Source organism: Somniosus microcephalus, unplaced genomic scaffold (genome assembly GCF_052327205.1).
Source record: "Somniosus microcephalus isolate GS21.2 unplaced genomic scaffold, FLI_Smic_1.0 unresolved_chr1, whole genome shotgun sequence".
Taxonomy (NCBI): Eukaryota; Metazoa; Chordata; class Chondrichthyes; order Squaliformes; family Somniosidae; genus Somniosus; species Somniosus microcephalus.
In genome coordinates this window covers 134693200-134712937 of record NW_028225179.1, presented here as the reverse complement: position 1 = coordinate 134712937, position 19738 = coordinate 134693200, and the positions used below count along the sequence as shown (strand labels likewise).

At 45.5% G+C, this 19738-nt stretch overlaps 1 protein-coding gene across 3 annotated transcripts in view; it reads left to right on the top strand.

Moving 5' to 3' along the window:
- Positions 1–2211: 2211 nt before the first annotated feature.
- Positions 2212–19738, top strand: part of abcf1 (ATP-binding cassette, sub-family F (GCN20), member 1) — a 61122-nt gene continuing 43595 nt past the window's right edge. The window contains exons 1-9 of one of the 3 annotated variants that reach the window (XM_085974907.1): positions 2214–2476; positions 4260–4300; positions 6446–6514; positions 7185–7315; positions 8664–8697; positions 10048–10164; positions 14651–14728; positions 17982–18071; positions 19462–19530. In XM_085974907.1, coding sequence (XP_085831033.1) covers positions 2392–2476; positions 4260–4300; positions 6446–6514; positions 7185–7315; positions 8664–8697; positions 10048–10164; positions 14651–14728; positions 17982–18071; positions 19462–19530 — 714 coding nt within the window. In that variant the 5' untranslated portion in view covers positions 2214–2391. Of the gene's footprint in view, positions 2477–4259; positions 4301–6445; positions 6515–7184; positions 7327–8663; positions 8698–10047; positions 10165–14650; positions 14729–17981; positions 18072–19461; positions 19531–19738 lie in introns of all 3 variants that reach the window. The other 2 variants (XM_085974906.1, XM_085974908.1) reach the window with 2 other exon arrangements.

The following is a 19738-nucleotide window of genomic DNA, read 5'->3' as shown; positions in this document are numbered from 1 at the left end:
AATCTGTTTTTGTTATGTTGATCGAGGGACACCGGGGAATAACTCTCCTGCTCTTCTTCAAAATAGTGTCGTGGGATCTTTTACATCCACCCAAGAGAGCAGACGGGGCCTGGATTTAACATCTCATCTGAAAGACGGCACCTCCAACAGTGCAGCGGTCCCTCAGCACTGCACTGGAGTGTCAGTCTGGCTTTATGTGCTCAGTCTTGACAAAGGGTTTGACCCGAAACGTTGACTCTTTTTTCTCTCCACGGATGTTGCCTGGCCTGCTGAGTTTTTCCTGCATTTTCTATTGTTATTTCGGATTTCCAGCATCTGCAGTATTTTGCTATCGTTTATGTGCTCAAGTGCCTGGAGTGGGTCTGTGAACCCACAACCTTCTGACTCAGAGGCGAGAGTGGCTACCCACTGAGCCACTGGCTGACACATTTATATTTAAATACAAGTTGTTGTTATTGCGTTTGCAGGATGTGACAGGAGTGCCGGAACATTTTATCCGAGGTGAGAGAGAGAGAAAGGGGTAGGCCAGGCGTTTGATCAGTGCTGGCCCAAGCGTGCAGGGTTGAAGCTGTGGTGTGAGGGTAATGCACAGCCGCAGTTTGGCGTCTGGCGTGATGCGCTTGTGCCATCCTTCTCCACAGGCGCAGCCGCAGTTTGGCATCTGGCGCGATGCGCCTGTGCTATCCTTCTCCACGGGTGCAGCCACAGTTTGACGTCTTGCGGGTTGCGTGAAACGTGATGCGCTTACACCGTCCTGCTGGCGGAGGTCCCCAATGGAGGGCTCTCTACTCAGGAGTCCTCCCTTGTTCTATTGGGGACTTGGCCTGGAGGGTGTTGCACAGAGCAGTCCCATGCAATATGGTTTTAAATAGGTTCACGGACTCCCAGGCCGCTTGTATTTTCTGCGGCCTGGAGGAGTCCGTGTTTCACGTTTATATGGAGTGTGAGAGGTTGCAGCCCCTCTTTCACTACTTGAGGGGGCTGCTCCTCGATTTTTGGTTGCACTTCAGTCCCACGCTCCTGATCTACGGTCACCCGGTGCGGAGGGGAGCGGGCAGGTTGGAGGACCTCCTTGTAGGCCTGCTCCTGGGCCTGGCTAAAAAAGCCATCAATTGGTCCAGGCAGCGGGTGGTCGAGGGGGTCGTTCAGCCAGATTGCCTGCCTCTCTTCCGCGGCCATGTTCGCGCCCGGGTGGCCCTGGAGATGGAGCACGCGGTGTCCGCCGGCACGCTTGAGTATTTCCGCGACCGGTGGGCGCTGCGGGGACTGGAGTGCGTTGTCAACCCGGAAAACCAAATTTTAATTTGATTTGTTAAGTTTTAGTTGAACTTTTGTTAATTTACAGTCAAATTTGTTTTTGGTCCAAACTAAAAGAGTACACCATCCTGCTGGCGGAGGTCCCCAATGGAGGGCTCGCTACTCAGGAGTCCTCCCTTGTTCTATTGGGGACTTGGCCTGGAGGGTGTTGCACGGAGCAGTCCCATGCAACATGGTTTTAAATAGGTTCACGGACTCCCAGGCCGCCTGCCTTTTCTGCGGCCTGGAGGAGTCCGTGTTTCATGTTTACATGGAGTGTAAGAGGTTGCAGCCCCTCTTTCACTACTTGAAGGGGCTGCTCCTCGATTTTTGGCTGCACTTCAGTCCCACGCTCCTGATCTTTGGTCACCCGGTGCGGAGGGGAGCAGGCAGATCGGAGGACCTCCTCATAGGACTGCTCCTGGGCCTGGCCAAAAAATCCATCAATTGGTCCAGGCAGCGGGCGGTCGAGTGGGTCGTTCGGCCCAATTGCCTGCCTCTCTTCCGCGGCCATGTTCCTCTCTTCCGCGGCCATGTTCGCGCCCGGGTGGGTGCTGCGGGGATTGGAGTGCATTATCACCACCGGGAATCAAATTTTAATTAAATTTGTTAAGTTTTATTTAAAGTTTTATTAAGTTACAGTTGATTTGTTTATCCACCCCCATCAAAAAGAGTACACCGTCCTGCTCCACGGGCGCAGCCGCAGTTTGACATCGTGCGGCTTGCGGGGAGCGTGATGCGCCTGCGCGGTCCTGCTCCACATGAGTAGCCACAGTCTGATATCCTGCGGCTTGGTTTGTGGGAGCGTGATGCGCCTGCGCGGTCCTGCTCCACGTGAGTAGCCGCAGTCTGATATCCTGCGGCTTGGTTTGTGGGAGCGTGATGCGCCTGCGCGGTCCTGCTCCACATGAGTAGCCGCAGTCGGATATCCTGCGGCTTGGTTTGTGGGAGCGTGATGCGCCTGCGCGGTCCTGCTCCACGTGAGTAGCCGGGCGAAGCACATCCGGGTCCTCTGGGCGAGCTGGGGGTCGGGGATCGCCTTCCAGAAGCTGCCGGAACTTTCCAGAGAGCGAGAGACAGACAGACGGAGCGGCAATGCCCCGGGCCAGAGCCAAGCCGACAGCAGCAGCCGGGGAGGAGTGGGCCGAAGGCGAGGAGCCGGCCGCACCGGCCCAGGAGGGTGAGGCGCTGCCGAGGGCCGCGAATGATCAAGGCCTAGAGGAGCGGAGTGGGGGGAGGCTGGGAATGAGTCAGATTTATACCTACGGTTTGGAGGAGGGAGGGATGGTGGTGGTTTAAATATAAGGAAATATCTCATTACAGTCTGTACAATAAAATAAAATCAGTCCTGAGGATATAAGCAGCCAGCTCTTGCCACCCCTAATGATACTGAGGATAAAAATCCCACATCACTCCAGATCCAGCTGTTAACCCCCCCCCCCCCCCCGTAATAATGAGGGTTTAAAGCCCAGGGATTGATCCTCACAGCCAGCTGTTAACCCCCCCCCCCCCAAGTAATAATGAGGATTTAAAGCCCAGGGATTGATGCACACAGCCAGATGTTTGCCCACCCCCCCTCCCCCCTGTAATAATAAGGGTATGAAACCCAGGGATTGATCTGCACAGCCAGCTGTTACCCTTCCCTCACCCCCCACACATTACTTTCTATAACTTCAGTTACGTGGAGAGACTGGAGAAGCTGGGGTTGTTCTCCTTTGAGCAGAGAAAGTTAAGGGGGGAATTTGACAGATGTTTAAAATCTTGAAGGGTTTTGATAGAGTAAATAAGGAAAAACTGTTTCCTATGGTAGAAGGGTCGGTAGCCAGGGGACACGGGTTTAAGGTGATTGGCACAAGAACCAGAGATGACATGAGGTCTCTTTTTTTACGATGCAAGTTGTGATTTGGAATGCGTTGCCTGAAAAGGTAGTGGCAGCAGATTCAATAATAACTTTCAAGAGGGAACTGCATAAATACTTGAAGTGGAAAAATTTGCAGGGCTATGGGGAAAGAACAAGGGGAGTGGGACTAACTGGATCTACCAAAGAGCTGGCACAGGTATGATGGGCGGAATGGCCTCCTGTGCTGTATCATTGTACAATTCTCGTGTTTGTTCACACTATTGCTGTTGCAACAGCTCTCCATTTGGACTCGGCCAGGATCATTGTCAAGTTAGATTGGTGGATTGCAGGGGTTAAGCTGTTTGAAAGCCGACAATGGTGTTGACTGACTAGGGAAAAAACAGCAAATGCAGAGAGAGAAGGTTCTGCCCCATGGTTGGGACCTAAATGTAGGATTTCAGTTTTTGTAGGCAATAGCTTTGTAGAAAGTAAAATAATTCTGAAAATTAAGAGTAAGGCAGTCTACCAATGTGGAATAACATGGGAAATTCATTCCCTCCTTTTATGGGGAGCTAAGTGTACTAGGTAAGTTTTGACTACAACTAATACTGGGTATGGCCCAATGCTGTGAAATTACTTCATACTTAGACTTGTCTACCGAGTGCTCGCTCGATCTGCCTTCAGAGGATTGCAGAAGTACACATGGAAAAGCCCCAAATACCCAGTTTAGATTACAAATGGGTATTATTGTCACATCCCTGGGTTATGCTATCTTGAAATTAGATATAGGGCAGGGAGAGTCAACTGCCCGCACAGTAAGGCTGAACTCGGACCACTTACGGGAGCGACTGAACTCGAAGATATCTACTGCCGATGCGGATTTGTAGCACTTGCTCGCCATTGCACAATCGTATCAGCCTCAATCATGTCCTGTGATAATACTGAAGTTCAAGGTGGGCCTTGAACCCTTAGCCTACTGACCTGGGGCCAAAAACTTCCAACTGAATTGTGCTGATACCAGCTTGTAGTTTTTGGCATTCTGTTGCTGTTTTTAAAAAAAAAAAAAATAATTAAAAAAAAAAATGGTTTCTCACGTTGCGATTTTAATTTGTTTCTCACACAGTCCTGAAAAAAGGAAAGAAAGACAAGAAGGGCAAGAAATCGGTATGTACATCCATACCTTACTGCCTGAAGTGGTTTGTTTTCTATTACCTTTCACAGGCTGCACTCGGGATCTCAGAATTATTTCTATCCGTGGACAGGGCAAGTCATTGGAAATATTGAGATAACTGGACTACCCCACTTGTTGCAGTGTCACACACTGCGCTATGGGAGATAAGTCTCCCTCCCACCCTTCCCCCAGTGCGAGACTGGTTATGACCCCCAATGTTATAGGTAAGGAGTTTATTTGTAGCTGTGTGACTTCTGCATGTGAGGTCTTCCTCCAATGAGGATGTCTGCACTTGTGCGTGTGCGCGTGCGCAGTATTCTTCCCCCTCCTCCTGAAGTGGCCGCTCTGCAGGTGCGAACCTCAACAGTGAGTGTCGCCAGCCTGTCCCGCAGCCACGGCCGACCCTCAACATCCACGCATCAGTGGTCACCACTAGATAACGATCAGCAGCCTGTCTGACCTTGTTACCTAATGAGGCCAATTGTACCATCCTTACTACCAGCTTCGTCCTGGTAACTCCGTACAGATATGGGATTGAAACTGGGACTTTTTATAGCATTCCTCCCAGTTCCGAGTAAGAGATTAACTCACTCGTGCAGTAGTACTGTCCACTACTCGAAGTAAAGTGTATCTTGTATTTGAAGAATTTTGTAAAGTATTGTAGTGCTTCTTCCTTTTAACTTCTAACCTGTATTTATGCTTCAAAAAAGATTGCATTAGCACGACGCCAGTAAACCTCTTGTGGGAGAATTAGTCTGCCGGTTAGCTTTTAGTATGTGAAACTATCTTTATCCGAGTCACCACTCGTTATGAAAGGGAGTTGGTGATACGCGTGATGGTCCATCTTGGTGCTACAGTGTGTTATGCTGTAAATATACAGTTCCTAGCTAATCTGCAGATATATGCCCTGTATAAAATTCTTATGGGATCGCCTCGTCTGCCTCCCCATCCACCCGCCCCCCCCCCCCCCCCCCAACCAACCAAACCAGAAGAGAAAATCTGCATTAACCTGTTGAATGGGGTGTTTTCCCACAGTTCAGTGCCTATTAGTGGGCGCACTGGATGCGATTCTGCGCATCGTGATGTTCCATGGTCATGTTTTGAAGAATATAAGCAGGAGCGGGAGGAAGAACTGGATGGGAATAGTTACCGAAGTCCGTAATATGAGGGAGCTGAGTTAACATCAGTGGAGATAGTCAGTAACACCGGGTGCGCTACTGCAACATAGTGATTATGTTACTGGACGAGTAATCCAGAGGCCTGGACTAAAGACGTGAGTTCAAACCCCACCACGGCAGCTGAGGAATTTAAATTCAGTTTATTAAATAAATCTGGAATTAAAAGCTAGAATTTGCTACCCCAGAGAGCTGCGGAAGCTGCAACATTAAATAAATTTAAAATGGAGATAGACAGTTTCCCAGCAGATAAGGGAATTAGGGGTTACGGGGAGAGGGCAGGGAAGTGGACGTGAGTCTAGATTCGGATCAGCCATGATCCTGTTGAATGGCGGAGCAGGCCCGAGGGGCCGTATGGCCTACTTCTGCTCCTACTTCTTATGTTCTTATCATGGTGACCATGAAACGACTGGATTGTCATAAAAACCCATCTGGTTCACTAATGTCCTTTTAGGGAAGGAAATCATCCTTACCCGGTCTGGCCTATGTGACTCCAGACCCACAGCAATGTGGTTGACTCTTAACTGCCCTCTGAAATGGTGGCTCACCACCACCTTCTCAAGGGCGACTAGGGATGGGCAATAAATGCCGGCCTTGCCAGCGGCTCCCACATCCCGTGAATGAATTTAAAGAAAATTGCTGGCTGAGAGGAGTTACTGGGGCCAACCACATGAGGGAGCAGCTATTAACGGTCTATTGTTCACCGACTGATGTTCAGCTCTCACATGTTTGGCTTGCTATTCTCATTCAACCTGTTCTGACGTCCGAGGCCACTGATGGTATTAAAAATAAAAGTTCTAACGTTTGTTTCATTATATTAATAGGACATAACTTGTACACTTGATTTTTATTTTTGGCCCTGTCAGCCATGGAACCGCAGTCTGCACTGAAACAAAGAGCTCCTAGGATGAGCTTCATTCTCAAATGCTATGTCCTGTGTGACTATTCCCTTTCTCTCTCCAGTTTTTTGAGGAGCTGGCAGCTGATGATAAGCAAGTGAAAGCAGACGAGGCAATCATCACAGAACAGCAGGTAAGGGGGGAAAAAAACCCTTGCTGTGGTTTTGTAATCGCACTCGGCTGGGGGAGGGGGAAGAGAAAGAGAATGGAGTGTACAGTTTAGATCAGGATCTGTGTGTCTAGGTGCACACTGATTATTCATGCATGCATTCTACCCATGCAGTTACTGGCCATCACCAACCAAATCTTTCAACTCTTCACACAAACAGATGCAAGATCAGCACTTCAAAAGTAATTCACCATGTAAAGTGCTTTAAGGCATTTCAATAATGTGATAAGGGGCTTGTATATATCAAAGTGTCTATTGACACCACTGGGGTGGTAGTATGGGACTTGATGCAAACCGTCTATTTTACAACAGAGTCTATTTAAAAAGAGTCTCTACCAACTACAGCAAACTGAGCTCATGACCGAAGCTACAGCAAAGTCTCCCGATAAAAGCAGGGTTATTTCACCAGGAAAATGCAGTGAGTGGAGGATAGCTACATAATAGAAATTATGTGCCTAAAGTCAATCCCAGTCACTTACAGCAGGCCTGATTGACAGGGGAGTTCTTCAATCATCTGGCCGGGAATAGTGGTGTCACTATATGCTGCCTATAGAAATGCAAAGACTTCTATCTTCTGTGCAGCATCGTTCTGCTCTAATGATTTCTGCCCGTTTGTTTTGTCTCCGTTGCACAGCAACAAAAGAAAAAGCATGATAAGAGAAAAGAACGGAACAAGAACAAAAAGGATGAGGATGATGACACAGTGATCGAAAAACTGAATAAGCTCTCGGTGCAGGCCAGTGATGAGGAGGAGGAGGAGGAGGAGGAGGAGGAAGGTGAGCTGAGCTGGGAACAGGCTTTTGGGGGATTTGGCAGAGATTACTACAGCCTCAGAAACTTGTCGCTTCTCTTAGCTGGTGGTGCTAAACCTAGGGAGATGAAAGGAGGACTAAAATACTAAATAGCTTTAAAAACTTCAGCAAAACTGACATTAAATTTGATAGTGTTGCCACTCAAAATTCAGTAAATAATAATTGTGAATGGGTGAATTGTTTAAATTATGTCCACTTGGTAAGTAAAACACCCAGTACAGGAAACTTTCTGGTATCCGGCACTGACGGGACCGAGCTGGTGCCGTTAGATCAAAACTGCCGTATAAACCAGCGCTAATGTTAAAACATACAGAGCTTTTCAGCTCCGTGTGAATCAACAAACCCTGTTGCTTAGCAACAGCTTCAAAACAGTCGGCTGCAGCTGCAAGCGTCTCTAGCTGAAGCTGTTGCTTAGCTACAGACCTTGCAGAGCCTGACTGGGGGGGAAAAAAAAGCAACGAGAAGTATAGAAAACGGCTCCTGAATTTTGCCGGTAGATAGAGCTTTCTGGACTTTTAACCTCCGGTTAAACGAAAGTTTCCTGTATTACAATGGTTGATTTTTGCCTTCCAAAATTGAGTTGTATCTGGAGTGAGCATTTTGAGTTGCGTAAGACTGGGTTACAGATTTGTCATTGGTGGCAGTGTGGGTGGGGCCAATTTGAGGTGATGAATTAAGAATACCATGACGTTTATTACACAGCATTAAAGTACAGTGGCTGAAATACAAATTTTCCTGTAAGGCACTTGTTTTTGTGTAGTATTTATTGTGCATAGTCTTCAACTATCTGTTTGGGCTCAGTGGCAGTTCTCACCTGAGTCAGAAGGTTGAGTGTTCAAATACCACTGCATGACCTGAGCGGTTCAGTGCAGGACTTGGGGGTGGGTGGGGCTGCATAGTCGGAAGTGCTGTCTCTTGGTTGAGCTGTTGATACTCTTTTTGCCCTTTTTAAGGTTGAAAGAAGGATCTCTTGCCACTTTTCCTAAGAAAAGCAGGCAGTTCTCCTGGTGTCGAAGTTACAGGACCCGAATGTGATCCACAGCTGGATTTGTGGCACAGAAACATGTGGGAGCCACTAAATTAATGCTTATTGCCCCCACCAGACTCTGAAACAGCTACACTGCTTGATCAGTCCATCAGATTGGCATTGGTTATGTGCAATGCAGACAGTCCCATACTCGGCTATTGGATATTGAGTAACTCCTGCAGGAAATGAAACTGGGGGTAAAGTTCCCTTATTTGTGTGTTTTAAAAAAAAAAAAGCTAGCCCGATTCTAATGTGTTTTTCCCCCCCCTTTGACAGTGATCAAGCCAGTACGAGGATGCAAAAAGATGGTAAGCTATTTGTTTTCTTCATTAAAGCTAGATACGACTTAAAGGGAAAGATAGATTGTGGGTGGGGGAGAAATCTTTGTTCAAAGTGATGTCCCAATGTCTCTGTCAAATTTCAATATGAAGACATAGATCTATGGGCGCAATGGCCTCTCTGTGCATCATTCTATGATTCTAAGTTGGTAGGTCAGAAGACCTGCTGTTTTCTTAGGGTGGGAACATTACACAACCTAAAGATGGAGCTGTGTTGGCCTGTCACTTTCAGGCTACAAAATCTCATTGCTGTAAATCCTGACGTTAACTTCCTTCACCAACATCAATTAACCGTTAACACATTTGGCAGGAGCTTGTAAACTTTCAGCTCCAGGTCAGAAGAAACCAGGATAAAATGACTCTTCTCTCTATATTTCTAACTTTCAAATGTGACAGACATGCACTGGATGCAAGATTATATTAAGTCTTGCGCATAGACTGCACTTCTCTGCCAGTGTAATATCATGCCTGTCTGTAATATTTTCTGTCAGAATTAAATGTGCCTAATAATTTTATTTATCCCTTCGAATCCTCCATCCTTTGTCTTCAAGTTGGGTTGCACTTGCTTAAATTGGTTCTCAAAACTCTGGCTGATGCAGTGGGAGTTTTGACTCCTGGTTTTTCTCACTACTCCAGTTTGTCTTCTGTGTGTGATACATGAGAGATGATGTCTTGGGTCTATTCACCAACCCCTCCCCATAGCTTTTTAAGAGCGGTTACTCTCTCTTCCTTTGTTCCACCGTTGCTCGTATATGATGTCAATCCAGTAACCGAGAAGGCACAGTGGATAGCTTGCTCTTTGGTCGCCCGAGCTTTCCCGAGAATTGCCTGGTGCTGGGCAGCTCCAGGACAGCTGTCCAGTCTGAAGTCTGAGCCACCCCTGGAGGCACAGGAATCTTCCATTCCCATGCTGTCACTGATGAAGCCCAACCGTGCTGGAAACCCAATTTGTGGGACTTCATGTTGAATTTTTTTTGCAGCCGAAATGTCAAAGTAAATTCTAGTGAGACTATTTCATCCAATAAACTTGAAACCAAAAGTGCCAATTGACTTTCCTTCCTCTTCAGTGTAATATGGGTTACTGATTCCGCTTTGCTTTAGCATCAGCTGCTAATGGACCTTTGTGTCCTTGACCTGTAATAATATTCACTGGCAGATTACTGATTGAAACCTTGTTCATTGGAAATATATAATTTGTAATTGGTTACTGAGATACTGTACATCCAATGTATGTTCTGTTTAAAATACCCAGGCTTTATCCTTGCTGGGCCCATGTGGTTTTGTATGTTGATTTTTCTGTGTTTTATTTTTTGTTTGAAGGGTGGGAACGTTTTTGCAGCTCTTCGCCTTGAACAGAGTGAAGATGAAGACAATGAGGAAGACCATGACGAAGGAGAGAGGCAGCCATCCAAAACAGACAAAAATCAGAAAAATAAGGTCAGTGTCGAATTTGGGGAGAGGAGTCTGAATAGGAAGGACTGTGTGTTTGTGCTGCTCGATTGAATGAATCAACATCTTGTGCCAAAGGTTCATCTTGTGTAGATCAGCCTCATGTAGCTCACTCAATACCTGCGTGGTGCTTCTAGTTGTGCCATGTATTTTTCGGAGTGGTAGAGTTTCCCGTCCTTGCTCTAGGACCTTGTCAGCATTGTAAATACAGTATGTAGCTTTACTCAGTACAGGAAACTTTGTGCTATCCAGCACCCACGGGACCGAGCTGCTGCCGTTACCTCAAAACTTCCGGATAGACCAGCGTCAATGTTATCAGATAGGAGCTTTTCATCTCCGTATCTGACAACAAAGACTGTTGCTTAGCAACAGCTTGTCAACACTCGGCCCGTGGCTTGGAAGCGTCTCTGAAGCTGTTGCTAAGATACAGAGACACCTTCCAGAGCCTGCCATATCTGACCACAAGCACTGTTGCTCAGCAACAGCTTGTAAACACTCAGCCCAGTAGCTTGGAAGCGTCTGAAGCTGTTGCTAAGCTACAAAGACGCTTTCCAGAGCCTGCCTGTGAAAAGAAGGCTAGGAGAAGAAAAAAAACCTAACCAAAACAGCTGCTGATTTCTGCCGTTAGATTGAAGCTGCCGGACATTCAACCTCCGGGAGATAGCACAAAGTTTCCTGTACTTGATTGCTGAGATATGTGGCCTCTGCCACCAGGTGGTGCTAACTATCTGCAGTTATGCTTGCAGAATCCAGGCACTGACAGGACAGCAATGAGCACTTCTACCAGTCTTTGTGCATTTTGCTATTTTCTGCATCTCGTGGCAGGCAGTCCTTGCTCAGTGGAACCTTTGCAGTCAGTCAGCCATAGCAGATGTCCTTCTCAAAAGACAAACGTGTTAACACCAAAGCAGTTACATAGAATATACAGCACAGAAACAGTCCATTTGGCCCAACTAATCTGGGCTGGTGTACTCCACACGAGTCTCCTCCCATTCCATCTGCCTCATTTCAGCCTTTCAGCATATCTTTCTATACCCTTTTCTCTCTTGTACTCGTCTAGTTTCCTTTTCAAAGCATCTAAGCCATTTACCTCAACCACTTGCCGTGGTAGCGAGTTCCACATTCTAACCACTCTGAGTAAAGAAATTTCTCCTTATTTCCCTATTGGGTATATTTCCTACATTACAACAGTGACTACACTTCAAAAAGTACTTCATTGGCTGTAAAGAACTTTAAGACGTCCAGTGGTCGTGAAAGGCGCTGTAGAAATGCAAGTCTGAATTCTTTTTATTGGTAACTATCTTGTATTTATGGCCCACCAGACTGTTCAGGTACAACGTTGCGAGTGGCTAAAGAGTCCAATTCTCGAGCGACAGTCCTTGCCACAGATGATGCAGGCATAAATCACCGGGTTTGATGACGAAGCCCACACAGTATTGACTCTGGAAACCTGATACGCTTTTCTTTTTGCTCTCTCTTTCACCGCTCTTTGGTATAACTGGCTCCTTGATGTATCGCAGTCCTCCAGTGTGGCCTGCTGTTAACTACATCTTTCCAGCTTGTGGTATTCGAATGTTAAAAGTCTTAAAATCCCCCTTGCAAACGTCTGAAGCTGAGCCTAGGTCGCCAGTGGTCTGCAGGTTCTTCCTACAAGAGATTCATTGGAAAAGCCCATCTTCCATCCGATATGAATCACTATGCCACCAGCGGTGTCTTATGTTTGACAAGCTATTAGCCGTGGCAATTTATCTCCCTCAAGTACTTCAATGTCAGGAACTTTTATCTTCCCACTTGATATTTAGAGTACAGTGAAGACAGTGGGTGTAGGAAGAGTTTAGCCCTCTCTCATGCTTGCTGCAGGTGGTCCAGGTCTCGCTGCCATACAGCAGCATGCTCAGGACACACATTTGAAAGATCTGTATACTGTTGTTCAATGTTTCCATTTTTCCACACACTTAGTCAATTGGCCAAATGTGGTTGCTGCTTTTTCAATGTGAGAATTTAGCTCACCTGCAGAGAAGTTATCCAATACCATTGATCCTAGGTAGCAGAAATTAAATACAGCTTTAATAGCGGTTAGCTATTGACACTTCTGGTGCAGTCAACACACCTTATACCATGACCACGGTTTGTCTTCAGACTGATCGTTAGTCCAAATTCATCGCAAGCTAGCAAAAAACGACTGCAAAGTTGTTTAGCCTCCACTTCACTGTGTGACGAACACTGCATTGTTGGCAAACAAGTTATCTTGGCAACAGGTGTTTGGTTTTGCTATTTGCTCCAAAGCATGCGATTACTAATGCGTTTTCCATTTGATCTTTTATGGCGTAATACACCTTGAGCACTAGATGAGAAAGCCTAACGAAGTAGCAGAGAGAAGGTGGTGCCAAAACACATCCCTGTTTGGCACCACTGCAAATTGATTACCGTTGTACTGGGTTGCAGCCTTCACACCATCATGGAAGGAATAAATCAGACTAAGGGGACTGGTGGGACAACTAACTCTTTCCAGCAATTGGGAAAGACCCTTTCTGCTGACCAGGTCAAAAGCCTTTGTAAGATCTGTAAAGGCCATGTCAACGGGTTTTCCCGCTCCTGACATTTTACATTCAGTTGCTTTAGTACAACGACCACTTCAGTAGCTGATCTACCGGCACAGAAATTGCACTGACTTGCTGGAGAAACCTGTTCAGCAAGCGCCAGCGATCTTTTAAGAATGACCTGTGCAAATGCCTTGCCAGCAACACTAAAGCGAGAATTCCACTATACTTGTTGCAGTCGCTCTGATCTCCTTTGTGCACAATCGAATGATGTCCATGTCTCATGGTGCCCTCCTTCCCTCCAGCTGGCGAGCAAGATGTGCAGATATTTATGCTCAACCTACCCTCCTTGTTTAAGTACCTCAGCTGGAATTTCCTCTCTTCCTGCTGGCTTTCCTTATGCTAGGGAGCTGATTGTCTTTTCAAGCTCATTTATTTATGGCTCTATATATAAGCTCAAATGAACTAAAGCCTGGGGATCGCATTTAATTTTACATAAAATTTCCAGCACAGAAACAGGTCATTCGGCCTAACTGGTCTATGCCGGTGTTTATGCTGCACACCAGCCTCATCTCACCCAATCAGCATATCCTTCTATTCCTTTCTCCCTCGTGTACTTATCTAGCTTTCCCTTAAAACAATCTATGCTATTCGCCTCAACAACTCCATTTGGTAGCAAGTTGCACATTCTAACCAGTCGCTGGGTGAAATTTGTGCCAAAACTGATCTGCATTTGTGTACAAGAAAACTGGGAAATTCCGTTTTACCCATGCCTGGCTATGTTTCACGGCATCCTGTTTCCCTATGCAATTGTGGACTTCTAGCATTTTAATGTAATCTTATGACTGACCTTCAGTTTTAGCTCTGCTTAGGTTTGGTTCTCGGTGCTGACAGTGTGTGATGATTGATTAAGCAAGAGGACTAAAGGCGAAGAAGGCCAGCAGCATGTTGCTGTGGATTTGTTCTGAGGTGCAAAGTCATAGCCCCAGTTAAAATGAATGGAGCTCCTTTTTGGAGTAGGAGTATCTCCTCTTTCTTCCTCACTCCCGAGATGCTGGAGAACCGAAGTAGAAGATCTATCTCTGAGTGAGAAGAGAAATGAGTTTTGATGGCAATATGTTAAAAGTTTCCAGATAATCATGGAGGGCTGCTCTGAACATAGTGTTCCCTTGAGCTTGGCCTTTTAAAGACTGGAATTCCATTACTGCAGATTAATTAACAAATGATTTGGAGTTCACAAACGCCCATGGAATTTGTCAGTAGCTTCTGGTATTGATGTCCCAAATGGCTTTCCGTTTGATCCTTCGAATCATAGAATGGTTACAGCACGGAAGAAGGTACTTCGGCCCGTCAAGCCCGTGCCAGCTCTCTGCAAGAGCACTTGTCCATGGTTCAGTAGCATTTGCGCCTCAGTCAGAAGGTCGTGGGTTGAAGTCCCACTCCAGTGACTTGTGCACAAAATCTAGTCTGACACTCCAGTATCAGTACTAGTGCACTATCGGAGGTGCCATCTTTCGGATGAGACGTTAAGCTGGGGCGCTCTCCTGTGAACGTAAAAGATCCCACAGGCACTATTTTGAAGAAGAGCAGGGGGTTCTTCTGGAGTCCTGGCCAATATTTATTCCTCATCCAACCAAACTCATGGCAGCCAGTTTTGGTGGAGGGGGTGGGGGCTGAGAGAAAGCAACGACACAGAACTTTTGAGTGGGTATGTGCAACATTGAGGGACAATCCACTGCAATGAAATCTGTAAAATATTTCAGTAAAAAAGGGAGAAAATTTAAGTGGAAAGTTATGTAGAATTTTGACTGTGGATCTGGATTTCTTTCTTTTGGAAGCAGCTTCATGCAAACTTGTTTCTATAAAATAAATAATTGGGGTGCCCTTTGTAAACTTTTCCCCTTTCCTGTCCTGGCTTCTTTGTGCATTTACAGACTTCATTGGATGAGAATACCGATGACCAGAAGCAAATCAAAAAGAATAAGAGTGAGAGTTCCAAGGGCAAACCACAGGTAACATGTCACTGTGCACAAGAGGCATGTATTTGGCACACTGCTCACTGGAGGGTATTGGGGAGGGTGGGAGGCTGTGGTGATGGGGGGACCCCCTGTACTCTTTGTTTTTAACTTCTCTCCCACCACCTCTCAAGTTACGGAAATGACTTCAGTGCATGTTACAATGGGTTTGGGAGGTGAGCAAATGTCACATCTGTAAACTGAAGGGGCAACAGTTTATGCTGAATGTGTGCTTAAAGAGGAAGGCAAACTAGGGTGGGAGTAGTTTTCAAAGTGCGCTTTTTTATAAAGAAAATAATAGGTTGGCTAAATCTCTTCGGTTCATTTAAAAGGACCAATCTTGTTATCTGGATGGAAGTCCTTGGGTAGCACCTTCCTTCCTGCTGGGCTTCTCTGGTGATGCTCCATTGTAAATGATGGCAGAGGTTGCTGGTAGCTGTTCTGGCCTACCCGATCTGAATAAAAGCAAGCTACTAAGCTGAGTATATGCATTTCCTACCGTGAAGGGTTGGTTGCCTATGGTCAGACCGACTCGAGCAGCTTTTGGGCTGGTCTCCCACCCCCCACCCAGTTCTGATAACTGCTTTCACTAGAGCAGCCTAGCAGGCAGGGAGAGTCTGCTTGAAGATCTCTGTACTACTGATAAAATGTGTCTTTTTAAAAAAAAAAAAAAATGACAGTTAGTCTATTCTATTGAAATGCGCTTTCCTTCCCCTTTAAACAAGAAGCAGTGGTGTTCGTACTGAAGGTTTGCATGTGTCTGAGCACTTGAAACGCTTAGCTGTGGAATGTTTAGTTACTAAAGTAAGACAACTAGTGTAACTTGGTCAGATTGTAACAGCCCTCATGCTTTTTTTGCATGGTTTTATATACCTTTAAAATAATGCAGAAACAACATAACACACCAGATTCTACTGCTTGCATGTGCTTTCTTTAACAAGCAAATGGTTTAAAACTTCTAGTTCTTTTTAAAACCCAATATAAAATGACTGCAGACATTTATTGCCAAAGCAATTCCTTGGAATACTCCTTTTCCGATATGCAGTTGTACCTTTAAAATAAGAAGCTTGGGTTAGAAATTAAATGCAGAAGAATTCCTTTTTTACCAAAGTTCTTTGTAAGACTTGTGTTTCTCTTTATTCACCAAAATACTGAGGCTTGAATTTTGACATGAGGAAATCAGTCTTCAAAAGTGAATCTGACGGTGGTGTCTAGTCAGTTAGTGAGGGAGGCAGAGGTGAGGAATTGGACTGCGTGGAGATGGTGGAAATAAAGTTTAGGTATCTTTTGGGGTAGCAAGTTGCTTTTGTTAGCTGACTGAAGCTGGAAACGATCAACAAGTTCACTGGCTCATGGTACATGTAAAATAAAAATTTCAAATATTGAAAATCTGAAACAAAAGCTTCAAATGTTGGTGGTACACAGCAAGTAAGTCAGCATCTTAAGAGAAAGGACAAGTTCATGTTTCAGATGTAACTTTTTTTTTCAGAACTGAAACTCATTTAGTAGAGTTAAGAGTAGAGTTGGGGAAGGAGAAAGAAACTAGACTCTAATCACATAGAAACATAGAAGATAGGAGCAGGAGTAGGCCATTCGGCCCCTCGAGCCTGCTCCGCCATTCAATGAGATCATGGCTGATCATCCAAATTCAGTACCCTGTCCCAATGTCCCTTGATCCCTTTAGCCTTAAGAAATATATCCAACTCCTTCTTGAATATATTTAATGAATTGGCCTCTACTGCCTTCTGTGGTAGAGAATTCCACAGGTTCACCACTCTGGGTGAAGAAATTCCTCCTCATTTCTGTCCTAAATGGCTTACCCCTTATCCCTAGACTGTGACCCCTGGTTCTGGACTCCCTGACCATCGGGAACATGCTTCCTGCATCTAGTCTGTTCAGTCCTGTCAGAATTTTATAAGTTTCAATGAGATCCCCTCTCATTCTTCTAAACTCCAGCGAGTATAAGCCCAATCGACCCAACCTCTCCTCATACGTCATTCCTGCCATCCCAGGTATCAGCCTGGTGAATCTTCGCTGAACTCCTTCCATGGCAAGAACATCCTTCCTCAGATAAGGCGACCAAAACTGCACACAATACTCAAGATGTGGTCTCACCAAGGCCCTGTACAACTGCAGCAAGACATCCTTGTTCCTGTACTCAAACCCTCTCACTACGAAGGCCAACATACCATTTGCCGCCTTAACCGCCTGCTGCACCTGCATGCTTGCCTTCAGCGACTGGTGCACAAGGACACCCAGATCTCGTTGCACTTCCCCTTCTCCCAATCTATTGCCATTCAGATAATAATCTGCCTTCCTGTTTTTGCCACCAAAGTGGATAACCTCACATTTATCCACGTTATATTGCATCTGCCATGCTTCTGCCCAATCACCCAACCTGTCCAAATGATCCTGGAGTTTCTCGGCATCCTCCTCACAGCACACACGCCCACCCAGCTTTGTGTCATCTGCAAACTTGGAGATAGTACATCTAGTTCCCTTGTCTAGACCATTAATATATATTGTGAATAGCTGGGGTCCAAGGACCGATCCCTGCGGTACCCCACTAGTCACTGCCTGCCACTCGGAAAAAGACCCATTTATTCCAACTCTTCCTGTCTGCCAACCAGTTCTCTATCCAAGTCAGTACCTTGCCCCCAATCCCATGTGCCTTAACTTTACACGCTAATCTCTTATGCGGGACCTTATCGAAAGCCTTCTGAAAGTCCAAATACACCACATCCACTGGTTCTCCCTTATCTATTTTACTAGTTACATCCTCAAAAAATTCCAGTAGATTAGTCAAGATTAATATATAATCACAGAGGTGATCAACCCTCCAACTTCCAATGGCTCGGTGGGTATCTGCAACACCCAACATGGGCCAGATTTGTTCTCTGACCTGTTATGAATTAGATTATTTTAGCCAGAGAATTAGGAGTGCTACAACTAGCTTCAGCCTCCTAAGCTAAGGAGGGTAAAAATCAGCCAGGATTGTTGCCCCTGATCATGATCCATTGACCTCTGCTGGCATGTTTATACAAGTGAATGTTGTAAGGAGAGAATTGAGCTTGGCTGTGCCTCAAACAGTACGCCGGGATCTTCAGTAGAGGAGTGAAGATAATGTAGCAGAGAGGGTATTGATTATGAATTTAACTAGGGATGGCTACCAGTTGTAGTTACAAATACTGAATTTCACCAGTGCCGTTTGGTGCAGTGGTAATTGTGTTGTCTTTGTGCTCCTCAACAGCCCATGCCTGAGGAAGGTGATGAGGAAGATGAGAAGAGGCAAAGTAAAAAGGGCAAAAAGAATGAACGAGGAAAAACAAAAGACCAAAAGGTACAGTTCTCTTAAATGTCTGGTGGCATGCCTGTTTTAGAAACCATGGTTGCTAACGGCTATTTAGTACTTGCAAACGAAAAGTTAGTATCCTGTGTGCTGATGCCTAAATGGTAAAGTAGTGAAACTGGTTGTGGACAGAGCATGGATGAGCTGGTGCAGTACGTCTGTGCACTGATGTCTATAGTGTCATTGAATGATCGGATGATATATTCAGGGCCTCACTTCTCCAGTGTTGCCAATCTCGATTGGGCATTTAGTGCACTCTTTCAGTGGGGTAAAAAAAGTATTTTTTATTTGTCAGATGGCCTTAGAATCTGAGTGGCCCACTGTAAACTGCCCCTCTTGTAAAGGTATTGACTCCATGCTCCTCAGCCCAGCATTTATAAACCCCTTCCATCACATTTTACGATTTTTGATCATTTCTTTTGTCTTTGTGGAAAGGATTTGGCCATGAGATATTTGTGTTATGCTGAAAGACTGATGTTGCACAGATTTTTTTTTTAAAAAGGCTGAAGCCACTTATTTGAAGTGTTTAGATCTGAATGGGCTATGCATTGAAGATGTAGGTTTAAGGCAGATGAGCCAGTTTGTGAAATACTACGGTTCCCAGTCTATCGCAGACTGGGCGAATTGTCTTATTTCAGGCTTCCAATTCATTGCCAAAAGCAGGAGATGTTTTCCTTTATAAAGCATTGTTTCATAAGTAATTGGCACTAGCCTTTGGAAGTTAGGGCAGTGGATCCCTGGGAGGAGAGCTGGCCAGTTTTATTGACCGGCCCACTGGTGAATCACAGTATGAAAGAAAGACAGACTTGCATTTATATAGCGCCTTTCATGACCTCCGGACGCCCCAAAATGCTTTACAGCCAATGAAGCACTATTGAAGTGCAGTCACTGTTGTAGGAAATGCAGCAGCCAATTTGCGCACAGCAAGCTCCCACCAACAGCAATGTGATAATGACCAGATAATCTGTTTTTAGTGATGTTGATTGAGGGATAAATCTTGGCCAGGACACTGGGGATAACTCCCCCCTGCTCCTCTTCGAAATAGTGCTATGGGATCTTTTGCGTCCACCTTAGAGTGCAGGCGGGGCCTCGGTTTAACATCTCATCCAAAAGACGGCACCTCCGACAGTGCTAAGCTCCCTTAGTACTGCACTGGAGTGTCGGCCTAGATTTTTGTGCTCCAGTCTCTGGAGTGAATATCGGAAGTTTGCGAATTGGTCAGTATCCCGATTTGTTGTCTAATCTTTTGACTGCATGTATCTGGGAGTGAGTAGCCCAACTTCCCTTTCCAATATAATCAACTGGACTCAGCCCGGATAAATGTATGGTATGATGCAAATTGATGAGAAATTTAGTTGGATCTCAACGATTTCTGCCGCAGATAGTATCTGAAGATGACAACGAAGATAAGAGGAGCAAAAAGACAGAGAAAGCAAAAGCAAAACAAAAGGTTAGACAGACGAAGCTGATATCGTGTAAACTTAACATTCAACTCCGAGGTAAACGCCCCATACAATTTAACAAGTCTAATGTTACATAGGAGCAGTTGTAGGCAATTCAACCCCTCGAACCCGTTCCATCATTCACTTAGACCATGGCTTCCTTTACTGTGCTCCATATCTCTTGAGATGCTTTGCTTAACGAAATCTTATCAATCT